This window comes from Mustela erminea, chromosome 17 (genome assembly GCF_009829155.1).
Source record: "Mustela erminea isolate mMusErm1 chromosome 17, mMusErm1.Pri, whole genome shotgun sequence".
NCBI classification, from domain to species: Eukaryota; Metazoa; Chordata; class Mammalia; order Carnivora; family Mustelidae; genus Mustela; species Mustela erminea.
Genome location: NC_045630.1, coordinates 57603847 through 57628230, shown reverse-complemented (window position 1 = coordinate 57628230; position 24384 = coordinate 57603847). Strand labels below are relative to the sequence as shown.

The window sequence follows — 24384 nt, the reverse complement described above, 5'->3', positions numbered from 1 at the left end:
ATTCTGCACAACAGAAGCACAGTATAACTTTTTTTTCAGTAGCACTTTTTGCAAGTCTAACTTAACAGACAGTCGGTTTTTTTGGCTGACTTCTTTTTATTTTACACACCCTTGGGCAATATGAGAAATGAAAACTGAACTCTGTGTGTGTGTGTGTGTGTGTGTGTGTGCATAGGAACACGTGCATGTGCATGTGGTTGGGGTTCGGAAAAGGGGGCAATTCTTATTAACCCCATCAATGCCATGCTCCCCACAGTGAGGGAACCTCACATTTCGTTTTGCCGCCTTAGAGTCCCTTCAAAAGCAGACTCAAGCCATTAACCTTGCATTTTCACTGTAAAGCCTCAGGGTGTGCATATTTTAAAATATTTTGCAGAGATTATATATGTATATATAAAATTATACACACACACACATATATATATAAAACATACATATGTATTCTATATATTGCATATATAAGATTCAGAATTCCTCTGAAATCCACTTGAGTTTATTTTGTCTCAGCACATTTATCTTCTACTAACCAACAGGCACCCATCAGCAGACTGTACTCTCCCAAGCTATCTGCCGCCAACACTAAAGGTCTCATACCAGCGCCATGCAAGCAGATGACCTTTTTCTCCCAATGTTTTATGATATATGAGCTCATGATATCACCTTGTCTCTCAAGGAGTGATTTTGCATGATTTTATTAGTGGCCTGAAGCTAACAAATTAATCTTAAAAATAATCTGGCAACTGACTTGGGCAGGTAATTCTGTTAGGGCTCTTCCTCTTCAAGGAATCAAAGGTTTTGAAGCCAAAATCGAAGAGATGACATGGAAGGAATTGAACCAGGACATGTTGAGCGCCCACTCTCCATCTGGGAGGTAGAGACATTGTTTAATGTCACCCTTCCAATAAACATCAAGCTAATCAGGAACTGTTAAGGAAACTTAGGTCACAATACTCTTGCCATTGAGCCTGCTACCATGTTGCCTTGTAAAGGGTGAAAAGAGACCATAGATGAAGCCATCGAAGCCCGGGGTATTAGCACAGACCCAACATGATTAAAGAAATCGCTGTGCATATTGATTAACCAAATCTGCTCTGATCTCAGTCTGATATATTCAGATATCCCTGCTGTAAATATTGCTGGGCTCAAGGGAATCTCTTGATTCAGACAGATGGTTTCACCCAAGGAGTCCAACCCAGATGCCAGGCTGCCCCCCCCCCCAAACTGTCACAACTCCCCCTCTGGGGGGAAAAAAAATGAATTCTGAGGCATTTCTCTGGATCCTCCCAGCTTTTGCTTTAAGAGTACTTTGGGAATATCTCTATTAGTGGAAAGACTGTACTGATGAGACACAGTGTCAGATAACAGATTGTTATTTGAGGCCATGAAATTTTGGGGTAGCTTGTTAATCAGTGACTAGATTGTCAAAACAGTCATGAAGGTACAAGTCTTACTATCCTAGAAGTGGTCAAGTTTGAAATGCGCAGTTAGTTTGGAAAGGGTGTGAGTTAGTGAGGGGAAGCTAGAAATATCTGAAAGCTACAAGGTCCTTTGAGGTCAGTATAGCTAACGTTAAGTATTGGTTGGTGGTCTCATGGCACCATGAAGTCATGACTGCCCTTAAATAAGTTATTAATTTCTTGGACCCTCATTTCTTCACTTGTAAAATTCGGAATTTTTCCCAGTCCAAGATGGCAGGTGCCTTTGTTCAAGTCGGTGATATTCATTTTGAAGAACATTTCTCTTCCCTAGCTATTCTCTCTCTTATAACTCTGGGCATGATTTTAATCGTAAACGTAGGAGCAGGTTAATCAGAGAAAGATGTGTTCAAATTTCCAAATGAGCTGAGAGCTATTTTCAAGATTGTAGGTTCGAAGGCATTCCCAGAGCACTGGAGCTTTATCTGATCGTATTCCAATAAAGGCTGCCTTTGGCATAAAGCTTTAAAAAAATGGTAAGGGTCATTCCCATTTGGAAAAGGTTCAGTTTGTGTCTTTTTTCCCCTCTTCTTTTTCTTCATCTATCAAAGTGCTTTATCCCCCTCATATTCCCTCCAGCATTGGTGTAGACTTGAAGTCATTGCACGATTCCACCAGTATATGCTATTTACAGTCCATCGACATCAGCAAAGTCAGAGCAGGAGGACAGTAAGGCTTTATTTTACCACCATTCATCAAAGTTCTGACAGACTATTCTGTAGAGAGAGGAGAGCCGTGAGAACTCCGAGTCCCCTCGCCAAGCTAAATGTGACTTCCACAGAAGCTCGGGTGTCCTAAAGCTCCCAGGAGAGGAGAATCAACACACACACAGCCCCAGACAAGACAAACTGTGAACTCACTCACAGAAAAGCTATCTTATCCAGCCTGGTATTCTGACTCTAGAAGGATACCTGTATAGATCCTACGGATACTTGGGGGAGCACCAGCACCTACCCATGAACTTGCATGTGCACATACTTATACACACACATTCTCCCCCTGCATAAAACAAATGCCCTGAGGAATTCTAATAAATTATCCATTCAACCATCTGAACAGCCTGAGAACCTATTCATAGTCCTCCTGCCCTTCTTTTTCTAGGGAGTAGAATGCCAGTTGCGTGTCAAGTATACAGTAATCAAAGGGCATCTGGAAATTTCAGAGGCTTTGTTCTTCTGAATAGTGGAGCTCTCCAAATAGCAAAAGATCTCCTCTTGTAAGCACCAAGCCTTGCCCCCACCCCCACAAGATAACGTGTCAGCAGTTTCAGACGTGAAACTCTAAAATTTTATTGCATGTATTCAGTTTCCTGAATATCATCTAACCTTACCTTCGTAATTCAAGGCTCTTAAAGCACCAATTTCCGTACCGGGGCTAGAAGAGGGGAAAAAAAAAAAATAAACTCCCTCTTCTAGAGGGAGTTTATTCCTGAAGGCTGCAGAGATGCCACATGGCTGCTGAAGGCAAGTGGAAAGTCAGAGAACAAGCCAAAAATGGGACTCCAAATAAAGACACCACAGCAGACGTCAGGAGCCCGGTGGGATGCCATAGCTGTCAGGGCTGGGTTAGCTATAAACAGGGCAGGATTTAGAAAAAGGGCCTGCAACAAGCACCACATTCATTCTATGATCGGATTTTCGGGGCCAGCATCATCGAGGTGCGTGGGCAAAAATCCAAGTCTAAAGGATCATCCGCTTCTGTCAAAGCATCCACCCCCAGCCCTCCCCTTCTAATTCAGCGCTTCTGATTTCTTGTGGTCCTAGAGACGACCCCCCTGGTCACTAGTGAATAAACGGCCAAAGGCTGCCTTTCCATTAATTCAGCTGTGTGTGTGTGCTTTGTGTCTTCTGTGACGGTGGTCAGGGGTCTCTGACTTACTTCCTAGCCGTGTTTCTGGAGGGGAGACTGCTGCCTTGCTGAGCTCCCCAGAGATGAGGAATTGTTTCCTTCCTTCCTTGACCCCTAAAACCACCTCCTTCCAGTTCCTGTTTTCAGGGACAGAGAACCAGCCCATGCTCACCCTCTTCACACAACACCCTTCTGTCTTGGGCTGTTCCTCTTCCAACTGGGGACTCCGATCTGAAGATCTTACTACTCCAGTGATGGGAGAGCCCGTGTGGCAGTAACCTTCCAGAAGGTACACAGCCACTAAGAAGTCACTGAGGAAGAATTCACGAAAGGTCCTCTACATGACCAGCCTCGAGGGACACATCCCTTCCTGGCGATGAGACGGTCTCCGAGAGTAAGGCAAGTGCTCAAGTTAATTCTGCCCTTACCAGAGGCCACTCCTTGGAGCACAGGGTCAGGGGCCTAAGAGTAACAGTGACTTGGCAGCTTAGCTTAGAGGCAACAAGATGTAAGAGATCCTGCCTTCAACTGATTGAAGTCAAACCACTGAAATGGAGCCAGGGAGGATATTCCATGATGCTACCCTCCATACACAAGACACATAAAGGCAATTTTTAAAAAATATTTTATTCATTTATTTGACAGAGAGAGAGAGATGACAAGTAGGCAGAGAGGCAGGCAGAGAGAGAAGGGAATCAGGCTCCCTGCTGAGCAGAGAGCCCCTTGAGGGGCTCGATCCCAGGACCCTGAGATCATGACCTGAGCTGAAGGCAGAGGATTAACCTACTGAGCCACCTAGGCGCCCCATATAAAGGCAATTTAATTGAGAAAGAAGAAAAGAGAGAACATGGAATCATGTTTTTGGTGGGTTTTTTTTTTTTTTTTTTTAATTACCTTGAATTATCTATCTGGCTACCTTTGCCCTAGCTTCTTTTTCCGAGAACCCAGTCTTTGTTTTCCCTCCAGACACCAATCCACTCTCTGGCTGGCCTGGTTTCTCTTGTTTTCCTTCTCTTCTGGCTGATACCCAGGCAAAGAGGAAGGGAATGCAAGAGGTGTAGTGAGAAGCGGGCACCTGGGGTCACAGCGGAACTGGGGTGGCCGCCCTGCCCCTTCCTAGCTGTGTTGGTCCTGGCCAAGGGACTTACTTCCTCTTTGACTCAGCATCTTCCTCTGTGAAAAGGAGGAAGAACACAGTAGTCAAAAGAATACCTTCCATGGGTGAATGCGGTCAAAAATGTCGAAATTTCCAGTAATAAGATAGATAAGTCCTGGGGGTACAAGATAAAGCATGGGGACTATAGCCAACCACGCTGTAGCAGGTATTTGAAAGTTGCTCAGAGAGTACATCTTGAAAGTCCTCACCACAGGGGGGGAAAATTGTGTAACTATGGGAAGTGATCGATGTAAACTGAACTTACTGTGGTAGACATTTTGCAATACAGACATACGTCAAATCACTACATTGTACCCCTTAAACTAGTATCATGTTATACTGCTATTATATTTCAGTCATTTCTATAAAAGAAAAGAATACCTCACCATGCCAGCCTCGCAGTAGAATTGTGAGTATTAAAGGAGACAATACTGAAAACATGCTTAACAGAGTCTCTGGTACTCAGGAAGCCCACGCTGACGCTATCGTAGGTGACCAGAAGCAATGGCTGCCCTCATGGTGCTCTCAGAACATGCACCAAGATTTGAGGTCCTCCAAGAAGAGGTCCTTGGGCATTCATTTTAATAAGTAAGAATTAGCTTTCAAGAACACACATGTAAACTAGTACTTGAAGACTCTTTTTAGAACTTTTAAAACCTACTCTCTGCAACGTCATACAGAACATTGATTAACATGGTAATTCCTCATTCTCATAACAAACACAAAGAAAATTCTCATCCAAAGTATCGATGTTTCCAAGTGATTAGAGTCCAGAACAACTAGAAGTTTCTGCCTACAGATGTCAATATCTTTCTTTTCCTCAAGTAAGTCCCATTTTTAGTCATACAGTCACCCATGCCTCCTCCTTAGCATCATGGTGCTCTGCTGTGTTCTTGACCCTTAGTTTCCCTCCAGACACTGTCCCTGGAGGACGAGCTTCTCCCAGTCTCCTCTCACCCCCAGTCTCTCCCGAGCACCCATCTACATGGGGCCCTCAACGGGCCCCTTCAAGGCTGTGTGTTTGAATGGGTTTCTCCTCTGTCGAGAATGATCGTCCCTCACCCTGTTTTAACCGATGCTTCTCAAGGCCCTGGTCCGATGTCAACTCCCTGGTGAAAGCTCTTCAACTCTGCCCTCTACACATACCATTCCTGTCACCCTACGACCCACGGAAGTCACTCGTGCACAGGTCTGCCTCCCTCCTCAGACTCAGGGCTTTTTGAACAGTGTTTCCAAGTGCATTCGAATCACCCCAAGGTCTTGTGAAAACCGTGGATTCTGCTCTACGTTGTGTTTGTTCTGACTCAGCAAGGCTGGGATGATGCAGGAGGTTCTGCATCTCCCTCAGCTTCTAGACAATGCAATCTACTGCCCTGTAATCCACTTGAGAAGCTTTAGGAGCCTTTCAGAAATGTCAGTGACTTGGCACTTCCTCTTCATTCTCCTTCTCATCATCTTTTTTTTTTTTTTTTAAGATTTTATTTATTTATTTGACAGACAGAGATCCCAAGTAGGCAGAGAGAGAGGAAGAGAAGCAGGCTCCCCGCTGAGCAGAGAACCTGATGCGGGGCTCGATCCCAGGACCCTGAGATCATGACCTGAGCCGAAGGCAGAGGCTTTAACCCACTGAGCCACCCAGGTGCCCCGTCATCATCGTCTTTTAACACAGGTGCCCAGCACCTGTACTTAGAGAGATGAAAGCGATGTCAGGGCTGCCTGAAATAATGCAGGGCAGAGGCAGACAGGAAATGGGGGCGGGGGGAGCTGGACAGAGAAGGAGGTTATCGAAGGGGCAGGAGATAGGAAAGAGGGGACAAAAGGAGGGAAAATTATAGGGAGAGAGAGGACAATAGAAAGGCAACACTGTCTGACTTTCCAGGTTGAGGAGGTGGATTTCTGGGTGCCATCCCTCCCGGGGGGGGGGTGCCCCAGCCATTTATGCCACCAGAGAAAGGTGCTCAGACCTTCACCACTTCCTCCTAAAGGTTCTTCCTTCCCGACCGATTGAGGAATGAGGTACCGAGAGCAAAGGAATAACAAATGAGAGTCTCCCTCACGACTGTGAGTGTCCAGAATGGTTTTTGTCACAACGGCAGAAAGGATTTTTACCTGAAGACTTCAAACTAACTGTTCACCAAACCACGTACACGAAAGTTACCTGGTAGAGTTCAATCCGTTGCTCGGGCACTCTGGCTTTCGGGTTCTGTAAACGAAAGACTCTGAACTCTGCTTTCACCAAGTTGGATGCATTCTTCTCCATCGCCGAGACGTCGAAGCGGACGATTCTGAAGTAGGGTCTGTAGAAAGTGGGCGGGATGGCATCTGTAAAAAGGGCAATCATTGAAAATGATAAAATCCATTATTCTCTCAAAAAGGACCCTGAGGCACGAGATCGTCTCAAGAAAACATACGGGAAATATCTACAGAAGGATTTTGTTTCCAAGGGCCAACTTAATACCATTAACAATTTAACCAGAGGGGGGAAAAATAAATAAACATGTGCATTTGGTTACAGGAGTCACAGATTAATAGAGATTAACAAACCACTTCCAACTCCGTTCGAGGGCATGCCGTGAACCCCATCCTTTGAAAGTTGACAGAGCCGTGGAAAATCCTAGACGGTTTGAACTGGAGCAAGATTGTGACAGTTGATGCCTGGAGAGAGCTGTCGGGCTTACATACACTTTAATCAGATGTGCCAAGAAAATAGCTCCTAATGGCAAGCAGTCTGCCCATGGATTTTTTTTTCCTTGAAGTTTTGGCATCCGAATCCTCTGCTCTATCCAGGTTCGTGCATTGCATCTTTTTTGGCTTCAATAGTTTGGTTTTTTCACACACATATGACCAAATATACCCTCTAGTTAAGTTAATAAAATTTGAATTTAAAAAGTTGATAATAATAACATCCAAATACAAGTTATCTGGTCTAATGAGGAGGAAGAGAGGAAGAGTCCGCCCCAACACCTTCAATTCTAAGCTGAAACACACAGAGGCAGATAGTACACAACAATTTCAAGTTCACGGGTTGCTGGAGGTTTGCTGTTATTTTACAGTCATTTGCCACTGCCTTTGAACAAGCACGTGAGCTTCTCCAACAAAACCCAAGTGGGTCCCCATCCCAGCCACGCAGTTCAGACACGGCATCCGTGTATGGAGCCTGTACACTGCGCAAATCACTTGTTCCAGATTTTTCTACAATTCTCCTCCCAGATCTTCTGCAAACTTTCCTTCATTATTCTGGAATGTTTCATCCAAATCGGGTAGCTCCAGTCCTTTCTACCCTCTTCTCGAATGTGTAGCTTCGTTACAACATAATCATTCACAGTTGTTTATGGCTTTTTACAAGTGTTTTTATGACTTCTGCATTATGTTTGTTTATTTTGTTTTCCCCCGTGGAAATTTTGAGAATCTTGAGGGCAGAGACCAGATTTGCCAGGTCTTCCTCCCCACCCCTGCAAACCCCACAGCCCTGGACAGGGCCCCCTGCACACTTGGAATTCACCAACCATCCCCTGTTGGCACGGTTGGTCATCAGTAGGAGTCTTGAAAGACTCGGCCATCTGGCTATTGGCAAGACTAACTTCTTATTAAATAAACGAGCCATCTTGCCGATCTTCAAATAGAAATAAATACCTTTCATGATTTCTTGGGAAACCGGTGCCCTGACGATGAGATTGGAACAGGTAACAAGTCACTATACATTGTGTATATAAGTAGCTTGTGATTAAATGCATAATTAGGCTTCCTGTTCACAGTTACTTTGTAAAGTGATAACTAGTTAGATTTCCTCATTTCCCCCCTCTTGTCCATTCCCCCAAATTTGATTCAGCAGAGAGATATGGCTAGCGTTGAGATGGGGGAAACACCACTCACTTGATGTCACTCTGGAATCTCCCATGTGCAAGATTTTCCCTGAGAAGCAGAAAAAAAAAAAAAAAGGCAAAAACATGTGACCATTTGCTGATCTTAAGAGCTCAGCACTCTTTTCCCTCAAGGGGGTTTACCCCATCCCTCTCCCCGCGTCCTGGGACTCCCAGAAAGCCACTTTTGGGGAAGGGGTGAATGCCCAGCCACGCTCCGCACCATGACTGCCAAAGGACCTTGTGAATGGAAGCTTTGTAGCTCGTGAGCCAGGAGTCTCCGAAACAAACAAACAAACAAAATAAAAACCCCCAAAAATCTAAAGCATCCAGGTGTCAGAGAAAAGAAAGTATTCATGCGGACACAGCGATGGCCCAGCACACGACAACTGTGAGGGAGTCGGGGGACGGTGTTCAGGTGGACAGACATGTCTTCAAGCAACCCGGTTTTCTGGACCCCCGAGCCCTGCAATTTGAAAAGGTCACACTGCTGGGCTGCTGGGAAGAAATCGATCTTTCTCTCCTCTGGAACATGCCCCCCCCCACCCCCGCCAGGTGATTGGACCAGCTGGTCATGGCCTGACCAGCTGAGCCACAAACAGGCGGAGGCCCAGCCCAGAAGCTGGAGCCAGGCTGGAGCCAGGTTCTCTGGCTTCCTACACCCTCCAGGCTGGCCAGAACCTTCTACAGGCCTAATGGCTGAATTCGTCTTCCCATGGCCCCCCACCATTAGACAGCAGAAGCTTCAGACACGCTCTGAAGCAGCATCCGGAGGAGCAAAGCCCATTCGGCGCGTTTTCCCCTCCATGTTCTGCGGAAGCCCCACAGGCCGGTTCCTCTTCCCCAAACACCCACCGTTCACACCCACCCGCCCAATCTCATCCCTCCATCGAGTTTGTAAATAAGTGCTCTTGAGATTTATTTTTATTCTCTTTTGTGTTTATTAAACTTGGAGCAATTCTCCCCCCCCCCCCCCCCCCCCCCCCCCCCCCCCCCCCCCCCCCCCCCCCCCCCCCCCCCCCGCCTTTCTGGTCTTCTGCCCAAACTCACTCTCTCTTTTTATGGCTGCTTCAGACCACGAGGTCAATTTTGTTTCTTCTTCTTCTAAGCAAATTGTCCAATGATCCTGTCCGAGGCTTTTGAGCTCTAAAGGGGCGTTTGCAAATATTTACAGGAGCAGCTTGATGGTTAAGTGCAGCTGTTCTGCTCGGCTCCCTATACACTGGCGAACGGCCCTCCGCCCCTCTGGCTCTTAGAACCCCTTCCGCTAGTTCTGTTTCAAGACCTGATAACACAGATCTGCATTTGCGGGGGGTGGGGGGCGGTCTTGCTTTAGAAGCAGAAGGAGCTCAGACACCAGGAGAGGCCCCCAGAGCAGCCCCCACCAGCAACTCTACTTTGGTCTCTAACCACAGGGAAGGGACCCGGCCAGGAGGAAGCCGCAGCCTCCCCCACACCCTTGCTCTAGGACACGGGGCCAGGAGATCCCTCGATAAAGACTGTTGACCAGAAAGAACTGACGACTGCTTCCAAGGGCCAGCTGCAGCTGTCCCCTGCTGTCATCTGCTACGGGACGCAGCCCCCTGCCTGGCTGAGGAACTTGAGTGACTTGGCAAATGTTTCTGCATTGGGGCGGGGTGGGGGGGGGGGTAGAGAAAGAGTCACAGCAAATTGCTCTGGCCTGGGCTGTGACCCTGCCCTTGCCTCATAAAAGCTTCTGTAGGCCCAGTGTGGGCAGGGCCGACAGCGGGCCATCGACACCCAGCCGGGGGACGGGGCCGGCTCGCTCCCCGGGCTCGGGGCGCCAAAGCAGCCGGGTGGGGATGTAATGGCTTATGCAGCCCTAATCCACCCACTTCGCCTTGGAGGGATGGAGCTTTTTCCTCTGCCTTCTCCAAGAACTCATTTCCCCCGTTGGAATGGGAGTTCTCCCCAAAGTCCTCTGTAATTCCAATCCCAGCTCCTACTCCCCAGCCAGGTGGTCAGGTACTTGGGTTTGACCTTTGCCAGCTTACCCACACTCACATCCTGTTTGGCTCCTGCCTCTCCATTTCTGACCCACTTTTTTTTTTTTTTTTGGTTCAATCAAATTGATTTTCCTGCAACCCTTTGGATCAGACCACCAGGCTGATTCTCTGCCTCCTCCCGTGCTCTTTCCCGCGGGCCTGCTTCTCAGGGAAAATCTTGCACATGGGAGATTCCCAAATGACATCAAGTGAGTGGTGTTTCCCTCATCTCAACCCTAGCCATATCTCCCTGCTGAATCAAATTTGGTGGAATGGACAAGAAGGGGGAAAATGAGGAAATCTAACTAGTTATCACTTTACAAAGTAACTGTGAACAGGAAGCCTAATTATGCATTTAATCACAAGCTACTTAAATAAGCAATGTATACTGACTTGTTATCTGTTCCAATGATTTAATAATAGCTTATTATGTATTATCTTCTCCTGAAGTAAACGCCTCCAGTCCAGGAATCTTTACATACAGTTCTTTGATTCATCACAGCCCAGGGCCCGTGGCATGGACGTGTGACCAGATAGTCACACAGAGTTCCCATGCTCAGAAAAGCGTCATACTCGAGTTTAATGCTCTACAGTCACCATCTTGAAATCCTTAATAATTTCATCTTTGAATTGAGGTTTTAGAAGGGAAGTCTGATGGGACAAATGAGATGTACACAGGGGGCGTAAAGCCTTGGCTCAAAAGCTATTCCATCTCTCATTACCTGCGGGCCTTCCTATGATCAGTCTTCAGCCCGCTAGCCCTCACCCCTCTAAGGCCCCCAGCCTCCCCTGGGAGAGTCGGGGTCAGGCACACACCATTGAACCCTCTCAGGGCAGCGCATCAGCTGTTTCCACCTGAGGCTCACAGCGTTGCCGTGCATTCAGAGGGCAACTCTTGCCCACTGTGACCCAGGTTACCACGCACCCTGCAGGTTTGCAAACCTATGGGCTGGAGTGGCAGTCTGGAGAGGCCAGGCTCAACACGGCATCAGTCTGGTGGCTGGAAGCAGCAGGCGCCCAGCTGCACAGTCCCAGGGTAGAGGGCAGAGCCCTGGGGGCTACGCGTCTGCTCCTGCTCTGGGAGCATCCCTGCCCGTACCCATGGGAGCACGACATCAAGGAGCCCATGACATAACCGCAACGGGTCAAGAGAGAGGAGAGAGAAAGAGATCACGGAGCCAAGGAAGAAGCTTTAAATTTTAGAATCTTTGACAGCACACGTTCCCTGCTTTTTAGACAAGAGGCCCCACATTTTCATTTGGAAAAGCAACCCACACAGTTTTAGACCCAGCCTCACCCCGGTGAAAGCTACAGGATCTTAATGCCATGTGGGACCTTCAAGGCCATCTGAATTTTAATCCCAAATCATCCAGTGCTAGCTAACGGCAACGGGGACATTACTGGGCTTTTCGGAGCCCGTTTCTCCATCTGTGCAATGATTTAAATAATTCCCTATCTGATATGCACTGAGTCATGTGGTCAGGATGCATAACGAAGCAGACGGAACATTGGAGCCCTGGTCTGGCACTAATTTCCCCGCAGAAACGTCCCTTCCTGTCCCCCACCTCATTCTACAACAAAGCTGCCACGGGCTCCTCAGGGCTTCCTTGAATACCCCGGGGGAGAGAAAACTCCCCTACCACCTACTAACTTAATTAGAAGCGAAGAAGAGAAGGAGCAGGAGCAGCTAAGTGGACTGCGGCAGTTTCAAACGACTCTACCTCTGAGTCCCTAGGAGTCAATCTAAGTTTCCTCAGAATCCCCACTGCCCGCCTTCAGCCTCCTGCCTCAGAAAGGAGCCAAAAGACATCTTTCTTCTCACCGGACTTCTCTGGGTCAAGCTATTCCATCGCCCCCTCTGACGCTCATAGTAGGACTACTTAGTAGTAGTAGCAGTAGTAGGACTACATCGTAGGACTACTTACCCAAAAAGGCAGCAAAAACACCACCTGAGGAAAGTCTGACAGCATGACCAGCATGATGAGCTCTGACAACGAATGTGGACGGGGCTCTGCAAGAAATACCCCCGGGAATGTGCAGGGCTCTGCCGTTAGAAAGGCAACGAGCCACTCGACTGTCTGGTGCCTACTTCCTAATGCAGTTGTCTTCTTGCCCGAGGCACTCACCATTCACCTGGACCTTAAATACAAGGTAGTCTCCCTTCCTGGGGACGGAATGCGGGGGCCTTACCAAGTAGTCCAGGCTCCTGGTGATAAGGGGAGCGGTGGGCCCTCCATAGTGGGGGTTCTCAAAGCGTGGGTGTGGGATAGGGGTGGTCCGCATTTTGTCAAACTCCTTGGGCAACTCGTACATTCCCTAAAGCTTAACAACCACTGAAATTAAAGACAGAAGAAAAGAAACTCACTGAGAAGACAAAGGAGCACCTATGAGAGATTTTTTTTTTTTTGAAACCACCGATCATCACATACTACTTAAATTGAAAATTCTAATTATTAGTCTTTCTTTTTTGTCCATCTCCTACTGCTAGAATATAAACTCCATGGAGAGAGCTTTGTTTTATTCAATGAAGTATCCACAGTATCTAGGAAAGCACATAGAACATAGTAGTCATCCATTAAATAGTTTTAGAATGATTTTTTTTTAAGACAAAGGAGTAGCTAAACTTTTTTTTTTTTTTTTAAAGAAAGAAAGTAATCTATTGGGAGCATCCAAACTTTTGATCAGGCATTACACATGAACAAAAAGAGTAGGACAGGGTGCCTGTGTGGTTCAGTCAGTTAAGTATCAGCCTTTGGCTCAGGTCATGATCCCAGGGTCCAGGGATAGAGCCCCACATCGGGCTCCCTGCTCAGTGGAGAGCCTGCTTCTCCCTCTGCTTACTTCTGCTCTCTCACTCTGTCAAATAAATAATTTTTTTTTTAAAAAGAGGAAAGAAAGAAAGAAGAGAAGAAAAAAAGAGAAGACAGAGAAAACGTGAAATGACAGCAACACATGACTCTGATAATGGAAAAGCAGAACTCCCCCATGATTTGTACTAATTGTCTCCCTTGACTCCACATTTCAAACGAAAGAACTTTGAAAATATGAATGCCTGGGTCCCAGCCCCAGAAGCTGTTTAATTAATTGGACTACGAGTGACGTTCTTGAGCCCCTCAGCAGATTCTCAAGCAGAGACAGAACAGAGAACCCAATCCCTTAAAAAGGAATTGATAACACTTAACTTGAAGAAGGAGACAACTTAGAGACCCCAAATATTTCAGGCTCTTGCATATGGAAAGTTCTTATTTTCCAAAAGGGCCAGAGAGTCATATGGCTCAACATATAAACATTTTTATAATAATTTAGAAGAGTTTTTAAAAATGCACTGTCTTTCAGGGTTGGGAGTGCTCACGTCACAAAGAATTCATGTAGTTTCAAGACCAAAGATGCAACGCGGTGTCCTGAAGCTGGGGGCGGGAGGAACTAGGTAGCCACCCAGCTCAGTTGTGAACTCATCTTTCTCATTTTGATGTTCTCCATTCATGAACCTCCAAAAAATGATTTTCTCCCCTAAATCCCACATTAGATGATTGTCACTCACTACCTATATGGGAATTACCTGGGGGTGGGGTGGGAGAACTTATTAATGTGCTTATCACCTGGCTCCATTCCAGACCTACAGGGAGGATTTCAGATGATTCTGTTTTACACTCAGATCGGAGAGCATCTGCCCTAGCCCACGGTCCAACCACAACGAAGTTGGCCAGGCTTCCCTTCCCGCTACTCGGGGTCATGAACTAACCAGGGATGAAGAGATATGTCCATCCACCATCCACACCCTGAAAAAGAATGGCCCGGATCACTGCAGCCTCAGAGTTCTACTCCATGACCCCCTCCCATTTTATTCCAGCTTCCTCGACGTCATGTCTGCTCCGAGGGTGTTTTTCATCCCCATTTCACAGACAAAGAAATTAAGAGCAAGGAGAACGAACTAGCTCTTGGCTAAGGTCAAGGCAAGCCTGGCTCTTCCATCAGTTCTGGCTTTTTACTCTAATGCCTGCCTTCTGCTCAAAGGAGTCCCTTGAACAAGAAAGCATGACCATCACCCCAGGCAGAAATGCTGACCCAGGCACTGGGGCACAGCCACAAAACCCAACACGGAGAAGTGGCTTGTTCTCAACTAGGGATCAGCGTGACCTTGCCTTAAAGCTCAAGAGAGTTCAACATGAGATCAAGTATTTTCACTGATACTTCTGGAAAGAATGACCCCGATTCGGAGACCTGGGTCTTGCTCAGTGTGAATGTTTCCCCATGAGACACACTTTGCCAACATCAGCATGGTCCAGAACCCTAGGCCCCGTCCCCCACCACGGATGTGCCTGGTGGCCGTCATTCCCGAGGCGTCCACAGGCTCCTACCCTGTGCTCCTCGAATGAACAGAGCTAACTTCTCACCTCCCGCCCCAGAAAAGACCACCTCCCGTGCAGCTCCGCATAACCGGCATAGACTTTTGACATCCCTAATGAGTGTCGTGGCCCCTCATTCCTGCCATCCCCAGCTCTGAGGGAAGTAATTTGGGGTTCATTAGATAGTCCCCAGAGTGCGGCAAGGCAAGCAACACACTGAACGGCTGGAGGGCAATAAACTAGCTTCTATTTGTGTGTGCAGAGACACGGCCAGCGAGAAACCAAGACAATTGTGTTTTGGGGTTTTCTGAAATTTGTCTTGGCCCACGGGCTATGGATTTTATTTCACTACCACATCCCAAACACGGCTGACATTCAAGTCACAGCAATTTAACCCAAAATGACTGAGAAATAAACAGTGCATCCGTGGTTTCTGATGTTCTCTCCGGCCGTCCCTCCTATTAAATGTAACACGGCACCGGCGCATCTGCCATTTAAGGGGGAGGGGGGGCGTCTCCAAGTCGGGGACAGTGTCGAACTTGACGTGCTGTTGGCATCTGCGAGGCTAAGTGTGTCAGCATCGGCTTATGTGACTTGGCCTTCCTCTCGCTGCTATTTGAGACCGTGCGTCGTGTCAGCAGGAGTTTCTGGGCCCCTTCCCGCACAGAGCACACACAGGAAAATAACAGTGGGGCCGGCCCCTGGCAGTCGGCCTTCTCGAACTGTGACAGACACGGGGTTTCTAGTGTCTGCTCCCAAGTTTCCATCGGGCTCATAAAACCCCACCTACATGGAAACACGCCTTCTGGTTCAATTCCTCTAACGTGTCTCCCTCATCAGGCTCAGGGCTAGGCCGGCGATGTGTGTGTAGGGCGTGCTGGGTTTTAGCAGCAAAATCTGTGGCTGTGGAAAGGGGCAGGCCAAGCCCTGCTGCTAGGAGGCCAGTGGTTAACTGAGCAATGTCACAGGCCCTGAGTGCCACTGTGAGGGCCCCCGGACAGGTGTCCCGTGAATGTGGCGTCTCCCTTTCCAGTGGTCTCCCCGCGGCGGGGTCTTCTCCATGTTGGAACAGGCCTTTGAAGGCACTCTGTCACTCTGTCACTCTGTCGCTGTCTCATTCTTTAAAGCACATAAAGCTCCTGGCTTGGGTTTCTTTCTCTCTCTCTCCCTCTCTCTCTCCCATTCTTATCTTCTTTCTTTCCTTTGCTCCATTTTCTCTCTCTTCAATTTGTGCTTTCTTCTCTCTACGATACCTAATGGGGCAAAACAGTCACAATTTGGGGGCACTAATGGCGTTTAAAGAGGCCAATGACCCTATGACGTAGTTACCCATACAACTACTCTAGAATTCAGCAACGGCTCCCAACAAGGTCAGTAGGAAAAAAAAGGCAACATGCATTGACTTCGCAGACAAGTTAAACTTGGACATTTAGGATGTCGTCCTTAATCTCTTAATGGACTAGAAGCACGCTTCATTTTTAATCTCTTTCTACAGACTGAGAAACTGAGGAGTAAAACCTCCCCAGGATTACCCCCAAACACTGGCAAAAGGCGGCTTCAAATGCTCAATCTGAGACCTTCTAGCTCACCCCTGCGAAGTGAGCATTTATATCCCCAAACTTCAATAATCCCCCTTTCCAGAAAGGAACGCCCTTTCCCTGCAGCTCTAGGACTGGTGTGGATTCTGGACATGATTAATGGACACAGTGCTCATTACCAGGCTGAAAATCTTCCTCTAATCCTCCTGACATTAAGGCAGTGATGCACATAATGGCCACTGCATGTCTGGTACTGTGAGCTTCTCCCTGTGTTTGCTGTAAGCTTCTTGCTTGTGGCCTAACTTCTTTGTCAGGCAATTGTCTAATTACATGGGCTGTGCTGATCGGCTGTTGCTCTGCCCTAAAGCTAAGCTAATGAGCAGGGAGGCACACCTTGCTAGGATTGCAAGCGATTCACCAACTTAACCAAGGGGCAGGGGCTATTATTATGCACGTATTAAACTCATAACTTGGGAGTGAGTAAAGACGAAAAGGAAGAGATGGTCTGGATTATCCAGTTTGAGAGAAGGAAAGTGAATACAGCCCACATTCCGTCTCCCTGAAACTCTGTGTTGCACTTCAAGGCATTGCCTGGCACTTCCCACGTGCTCTCTCAAGGTCATTGGCATCTAATTCTTCTTACTGCAGTTTTCTCTACAACAAGAGAAGACCCCATCGCGTCTCTCCCAGAACTCCTCACTGACAGAGAACTCAAAATTCAGGTATCCTACAATGTCTGACAGCTCAGGTGGCACAAAATCGCTTCTCTATGCTGCGCTGAGATTGGTTTTGCAGCCCTTCCCATTTGGTCTAGTTTTTGATTTACTCTACTTCTGCTTGACCCTGCTCAGAAATTTGGAAACCAGTTCTTATGTCTCCCCACCCCTATTTCTTTCCTAAGCAAACATCCTTACTTCCTTTCATTATTTTTCATGAAAGCTTTTTACTTCCACGTTATCCTCTTTGTTCCAATCTTAAAATCAGACCCTCAAGTCTGAACATAATTCTCAAGGCAGAAGAGAGTAGCACTATCACCTCCCTTCCTGTGGGACTTATACTTTTATTAATGCATCCCAATGGTACGTCATTCTCACTCTTTTTTCTCACCTTTGCACTCATATTTTTTATGTCTTTTGAATGCATAATACATTTCAAGTCTGAGGTCTTTTCCACACAAACTATTTTACAGATGTTACTGTCTTGGGCCTTATACCCTGAGGCTTTTTTTGGGTGCAGATTTTACAATGATCAACCCCTGTTCAAATGCCTCTACTTATTTGACCTCATTCCTCATTTCAGATATGCTCAGATGGATTTGTAATCTGATTTAGTAAGCATCAGCATTCATTTGTTAAATGACATTGCAGAGGACTGAATCTGAAAATCAGAAAGCCACTTAGTTTGTATTTCCTACAATACCCTAGATCATGAACCGAGTTTCTAAATTTTGTTTGGGTGAATACAGACCTGAATCCATGCTACAGCTTCTTCCTTTTGAGCTGTTTCCACTCTGCCAGGCACCCCAATTACGACTCATCTCCGTGGGGACAGTCAAGTCCAGGGGAAGGAGCCCCTAGTTACACACAGTACCATAGGGTTGCTGTTTGCCCAGTGGCCTTCTTTCTAAAGCAGGTCAGCAGGACAGCTACATCCTACTGCCAACTGTCAAGGAAAATGGCCAACAGGACAACGTTGAGGAAGGTTCCGGAACCCCCAGAATGCCTATCCTCTACGAATCGATACTCTGAGGGTTAGTTTCCAAACACACTTCCTTGAAAAGCTAAATGGAAGGTCTGAATGGTTCATTGTGCTGAATGCTAGCCCTGAATCTCAAACATAAAGATGGTAGGGAGGAAGAATGGCTTGGAAGGAATTTTTAGTTAGCAGATAATCTTATTAGCATTTCAGTAGATGGTCACTCAGTACCTCAAAAAAAAATATTTGCGTTTCAGAGGATGGTGCTTTCCTGTATTCAGTAAAGGGCGTGTACTCTTCCCCCCATCCTGTTTGTACTGGCAACACGGCTATGGGCAATTAAGATATGGGGCCATACAGGAATTATAGGAATCCAGATTAACTGTGGCATGAACGTGTTCTGGAATGGAGCCTCCGGTGTTTTGCTTGTTTTAAGAAATCAGGTTCATTTGGGTGCTAAGCAACTTATGTTCAAGGTGGGGCCACCATTTGTGAGAGGAGAAAAAAACAATCTTTAAAGAAATCTTCATGGCAGAACTAGACCACAACTGAGTCCTTTTAAGTGTTCAAGTATGGTTAGTTTCATTTAAGTATCCAAGAGCAAGGCCGGTGGCTTAGCATCAATCTCATGGGTCAGGTGCAGAGAGGATACAAAATGTGTCAATATCACCTGCTCTTAGAGACACTGAGCTAGAAAACTGACAGGGCAACAGCAGCCAGGACATCCCAAGATTGAGTCCAACCTGTCCCCCTTACCCCTGTATCCCCGCAAAGACCGAAAGCACGGAGATTTTGAGGACAGACAGAATTCTTAAGGCAAAAAAAAGAGTTTCTCCTCTTTGGGAAAACGTAAGCTCTGTCTTACGGCTCTCTCAAGTTTTTTCTCAGACGCCCTCAGAAGTCTTTTGGACAAGGGGTCAAAACTCAGGTGATTTCTGAAGCTTTGTCCTCAGAAGTTCTATTTCCTCACGGCCAGTAAGCAGATGACACAGGACAGACCCTTTTACTTAGTCCCAAGCAGTGGCTCTCCTCCATTTCCTCAAAAGCATTTCCTAAGCCCTTCAAAGAAGAGCTCTTTGAAGAAAGCTAGTGCTTCTCAGATGTGTTGGGATGAGAGCAAACAGAAGTCCCAGAGAACCAGAGAGGTATCCACCCATGTACGGAAGCAGAAGAAAACACGCAGCAGGTGAAGGTAGAGAGATGGGAATTTCTAACGAAGGCAGCAGAGGTCTTACACACGCACAGCCTAGTGGACCTTAAAGTCAGAAGAATTACTTTTGCCAGGTTAGGTGACTGAGTTATGCCTTTTTGATGCCGATTTCTTGCCATTTTGCTTTGATTTCATTAGACTTTTAAAAACTGAGGTATAATGGACATACAGTATTCTATTCATTTCAGCTGTTTCATTAGACCATTTTAAAAGGCTAGACAACAGATCTGAAAAGCATTCCTGTGTCAGAAAAGTGAGAAAACCATCACTTCCGTAATCTCATCTGAATACATTAATTTAGCTTTTGTGTATACAAATGAATGAAAGTTCACCAGTGAAGAACACACACATTGTGCAGCAGAGAACCCACAGGATACTGGCTTGAGTTCAGTCACTGCCGGAGGAGTCTGGACAAGGGAAACTTCGTAACTCTTTTCAAGGGCTCTTAAACCCCTTGAGAATTCTCTTTAGTAGGGAGGGAGCTGTGTCTTTGCATCTCGGAAGCCCTAGATCAGAGATTGCTGAGAGTCAGCAAGAGGTCTGCAGACATCTGTCTCTCCAAGAAAACTCATTGGTGAGTTTGCTTTTAGACCTTCCTGACCAGGATGCACACTGGACCAGCCCTGGGAGCACCAGCACTAGGAAGACAGGCACTGGGCACACTAGTACTGGAAGCATAGGCACTGGCAGCACTGGCTCTATATTGGGGGAGGGGTCTTCGTAACTTTCGCGAGCACAGGGGCTAAATTCGTTGCCTTCCCACTCCTATGTTCCAGCTCCAGACCCAGGACAGGACCACCTAGCACGTCATAGGTGCTCAGTACCACAAAGCAGAAGGAAGTACATTCTTTCCTCAAAAGTCACATGATGACAGTGAATGCTAATCACATCCGCACAGGACTCGGCATTGCACAACACACTTTCACATCTATTACTTCACTGGAGCCGAATAACCTACGAACAAGGTAGCATTATCCCCATTATACTGTTAAGGAAACCACCACGCGGAGAGGCCGAATGTTTTATTTAAAGGGTTCTCCAGGCTTCTTAGTGCTAATCTAATGCTCATCTCCTAACACCAGGCTTAGGAGCTGCATCCCTTCTGCAATGTAAAGCAGCCACGGGTCCTAAAGAGAAGGGACAGCAGGCTGAGAAGACTGAGTTTGAGACCGCCGTGATCGTCCCCCGTGAAGAGCTACAGCGACATGGAAATAAACACGGTGTCCTTTCCGCCGCTCTGATATCCAGTGCAAGGGGCTTTCTCCTCACTGATACTGAGAACAGCTATTTCTAGTGCCGAGAGCAAAAACATCTTCCCGTACAAGCACGACCAGCTAAGGGTGACAGCGCAGAGACGGGGCCAAGATGAAGAACCGGACTGATGGTCATCCCAGACAGCTGCCTCAGGGACCGTGGTCTCCCATGACCTCTGTGACTGGTACTTCAGGAATGACCTAGAGATGAGAGGGAAGCTGAGGGACAGACAGCCAGCTTCCCCAGTTTCAGCGGGAGATGTTCGACGTCTTTAGAACTCTCTGATTTCTTCCACAATGGGGGCGGCTGCCTCCGTGGGCATGACAAAGATTCAGAGGCGCTTTTTGATCATGAGCCTCAAGGACGACATCATTTAGTGGTATTCAGAGACAGTCCGCAAGGACCTGGGAGTTGGCAGCACTTTTGACTGTTCCCTCTGGCTGTGGAAAACCAGCTGTAGCTGCGACCTCTCTTCCCCCCAAGATGGCCTCACCCAGGTCATTCTGCTCAGGTAGGCCATGGCGCAGCCCAAACACAGATGGACTTTCACAAACTCCAGCTGATCCCTTTGCTATTTTTTTTTTTTTAACTGACTGACCACACATTGTGCTTGTATTATAGGAAGGAAGCCGGGCGGTGAGGGGCGGCTCCAAGAGGCCAACATGGCTTCTCCAGAGCTCTGCTAGAATTATACCTGGTGTCTAATCCCAACCCACGGCTCCCGGGGACGCCCTGAGTCCTCGGACTACAGATTCGAATCTTGCGGGAGACACAGAGGCATGGTTCTTCCCACAGGGGGCCTTGCAGGCTCCATCCACTTCTAGGAAGAGTCACCGTGATCAGGCCGGGCATCGGGGGTGGGTCAGACAGACAGACAGACAGAGACGCGAACTTCATGGTGTGTTCGGCACCTTCAGTATCTCGGAGAAGGATGCCTGACCGCTGAAAGCACTTGGCAGAGAGAGAGAGAGAGACGGCAGCATGGAGTCAGGGCTGCTCTCCCAATTTTCCACCACATCGTGTTTTCCCAGAAGTCGGTTGGGGGCGGGGGAGGGGGGTCAAGGGACATGAAAAGGTCAAGTGGGACAGGGTCTCGGGCTGTGGCCATTCGGGCCCGAAGGGGGTTATGGTGGACAGGGCAGGAGGGGCTTTTCAGAAACGAGCGGGAAGAGGGCGGACAGAACAGATTCCGGCAGACTCAGACGCCCTGGGGGACGCGCCGGCAAACGCTCCAGGCCCCGGTTCCCAGGCCCGGGTCCCACAACAGTGGGCCCAGGCTCCACGCGCCCCTCCAAGGCGGGGACAGTCCCCGGCTGCGGCCGCGGCCCGCGGCTTTAGGTCAGAAAGCGCAGACCCTGCTGGAGCTCAGCGTCCCTCTTCGAGCCGGTCAGGAGCCCTGCCGCCAGGCAAGCCCGCTCCCGACCTGTCTCTTTTTTAAAATTTACTGGTTTTTTTACATTTTTTATTTAAGTTCACTTCAGTTTACCTCTAGTGTCTTATTAGTGTCAGGGGTAGGACGTAGTGACTCCTCAGTTGCCCGGGACACCCCGCGCTCCTTGCAAGTGTCCGTCTTCGTGTCCGTCGCCCACGACCCCATGCCCTGACGCCGTCCGCTCCAGCAGCCCTAGGCTTGTTCCCTGCGGCGGGCTCTCTCAGGGTTTGTCTCCCTCTCTGACTTTACCTTCTTTTATTTTTCCTTCCCTTCCCCTCTGCCCACTTCCGTTCTTAACCATCCTCTCCCGTCTCTTCACTTCCAACCCGTGAAGCCTCCGCTGTTACTCCCCATCACCTCAAAGACACAACTTCATAATGTGCCTTGCTTCGTACACTGCGACCCCAGCTTCGTGGGCACTCGGCCGTCTTCCCTCCCCTCGGCTCCTGCCACAGGGGACCCTGCCCTCGGGGCACCCTATTATTTCCAGACTTGCCAGGCACCGGCCCACCACCACACCCATGCCCCTGCCACGTCTGGGGCCTCGTCCTGGAAAGTCTAGGAAAGTCCTACTTGTCCTGGAAAGTCCTGCCTCAGTGCCTCCTCTTTGCAGAATTTCCAGCTCTGCCAGAGCAGAAGCACTGTCTCCCTACTTTGCGTCCTAGGGGCACTTCTGTATTATATATATATTATTGTCACCTCTCAACTTGCTTACTCGATAGACATGGGCAGCAGGACAGCAAAGACTCACACTCATTTCTGGGCTTAAAATGTGCTAACGCTAGGGCACCAGGGGGGCTCCGCTGGTTACGGGTCTGCCTTTAGCTGAGGTCATGGTTTCGGGTCCTGGAATCGGGCCCTGAGTCAGGCTCCCTGCTCAGAGGGGAGTCCGTTTCTCCTTCTCCCTCTGCCCCTCCCCTCCAGTCATGCGCTCTCTTTCTCTCTCTCTCAAATAAATAAATAAGATCTTTTTTAAAAAATAAAAATAAATAAAATAAAATGTGATAATGCCAACTCTCGCCTCTAAGAATTGCTATGAAGGGTTAGATAAAATAATGACTCTGAACACAATGAGTACTCAGTCGGTGTAAGGTCGTATTATAAATGACGGCTGAGAGCAGGACAGGGAAAGCTGCACCTGCTCATGGAGAAAACCGATGTCAGTAAGACTCTTCTACGCACAAAGAAGAGGTCCCATATGTCAAAACTCCAGAGTGCCTGAAACCCTGGGGATAGGAGCCATGCTTCTCTCAGCTTACAGAATCACACACACACACACACACACACACACACACACACACAGCACAGTCTTTGGATCTGCCTGTCCTACTTCATTTACAACTACTAGAATCAGAAACCAGTGGGCACAAGTGAGCCTGATTCACTAGGACGTGTCTTAGAAAACCAGTGTTGGATCCACTGGATTTGCTGACCCACAGCATCACCCACATATAAACCAGGTGCAAAAGCAGACTTTGAGTGGTTTCATTATTAGAAGTACCCACATGCCCATACAACCTACAAAACACTTTTCTCAACAGAATCTCGTTTTTATCCCTGTGCGAGATCAGCCCCTCTCCTTAGAGCCCCCAGGGTATGCATGAAAGGACCGAAGCTTACAGTGGGCAGGTCCCTTGTGCAGAGGGCAGAGAAAGGGGCTGGAAATCGCATACCAAGTCTTTCTGTCCCCAAGTCCACACTCTTGTCATACCACCCCCCCACCCCACTACTGATAGAGGTTTGCTCTGCAGTACTTTAACGACCAGGGGATGGAAAGTCCTAGGACAGCCCAAGCTCAGTAAAGCCTTCTCTGGGCCAGAGCTATCCACAGAAGAAGCTGGTAACTTGGAAGCAGTCTTATGACAGATTTAAGGAGAGAAGACAAAACCAGATGTCCTTTACAAAGCCACCTCCCCATGACCTAGACACCATGCTGAAGCTTATCAAACAAGTCCGGGTCTAGTGGTTTGAATCTTCGATGTTCCTAAAGAGCACAGAGAGGGAAAGAGCCAGACACACCAAGAGTTCAGAGATTGAACTTATAAAAGGCCTCGTTTAGGTTACAAGGTCTGGGCTACAGCTCTTTGCCACCAGGCGCTGACATGTTTGGCATGTGATTCGCTAGCCTGTGATCCAGTGCTGTCTGTTGTAGTTAAATGAGGAGACTGATCTTACTCCTGACATGTGGTTTTATTAAAACCCTTCAGCAAAAACTCCCAAGCCTTAAGGGTGCGGGGATGGATGGTTTATGCCAAGGACTATCACTTCTTCGTAAGAAGTCCCATTTGTCCCTGAAGCTGTGTTGCCTTGGGGAAGACCCCATAACCTCTCTGTGCCTTGTCTACTCGTGAGTGCTTCCCGGGCCCACAGTCAGGCTCAAACATGATGATGTTCACGAAAGTGTTTTGTTCAAGGCAAAGCGATAAACAAACTTATTCTCAACTGTCTTTGAAGAAGAAGACTAACCCCACAGCCCGGGCGAGTCATTCAAAGATCACAAGCATCGCTTGCCTTACCTTATCTCACTCCCTGGAAATGACTTTCGAGGGAGACCCCTCACTCTG

The 24384-nt window shown here is 47.8% G+C and overlaps 1 protein-coding gene across 4 annotated transcripts in view; it reads right to left on the bottom strand.

The window, feature by feature from the left end:
- TGFB2 (transforming growth factor beta 2) overlaps positions 1–24384 on the bottom strand; it is a 79396-nt gene that overhangs the window by 22795 nt on the left and 32217 nt on the right. For 3 of the 4 annotated variants that reach the window (XM_032317441.1, XM_032317438.1, XM_032317440.1), the window contains one exon: positions 6638–6801. In XM_032317441.1, coding sequence (XP_032173332.1) covers positions 6638–6801 — 164 coding nt within the window. Of the gene's footprint in view, positions 1–6637; positions 6802–8352; positions 8392–24384 lie in introns of all 4 variants that reach the window. The other variant, XM_032317439.1, reaches the window with a different exon arrangement.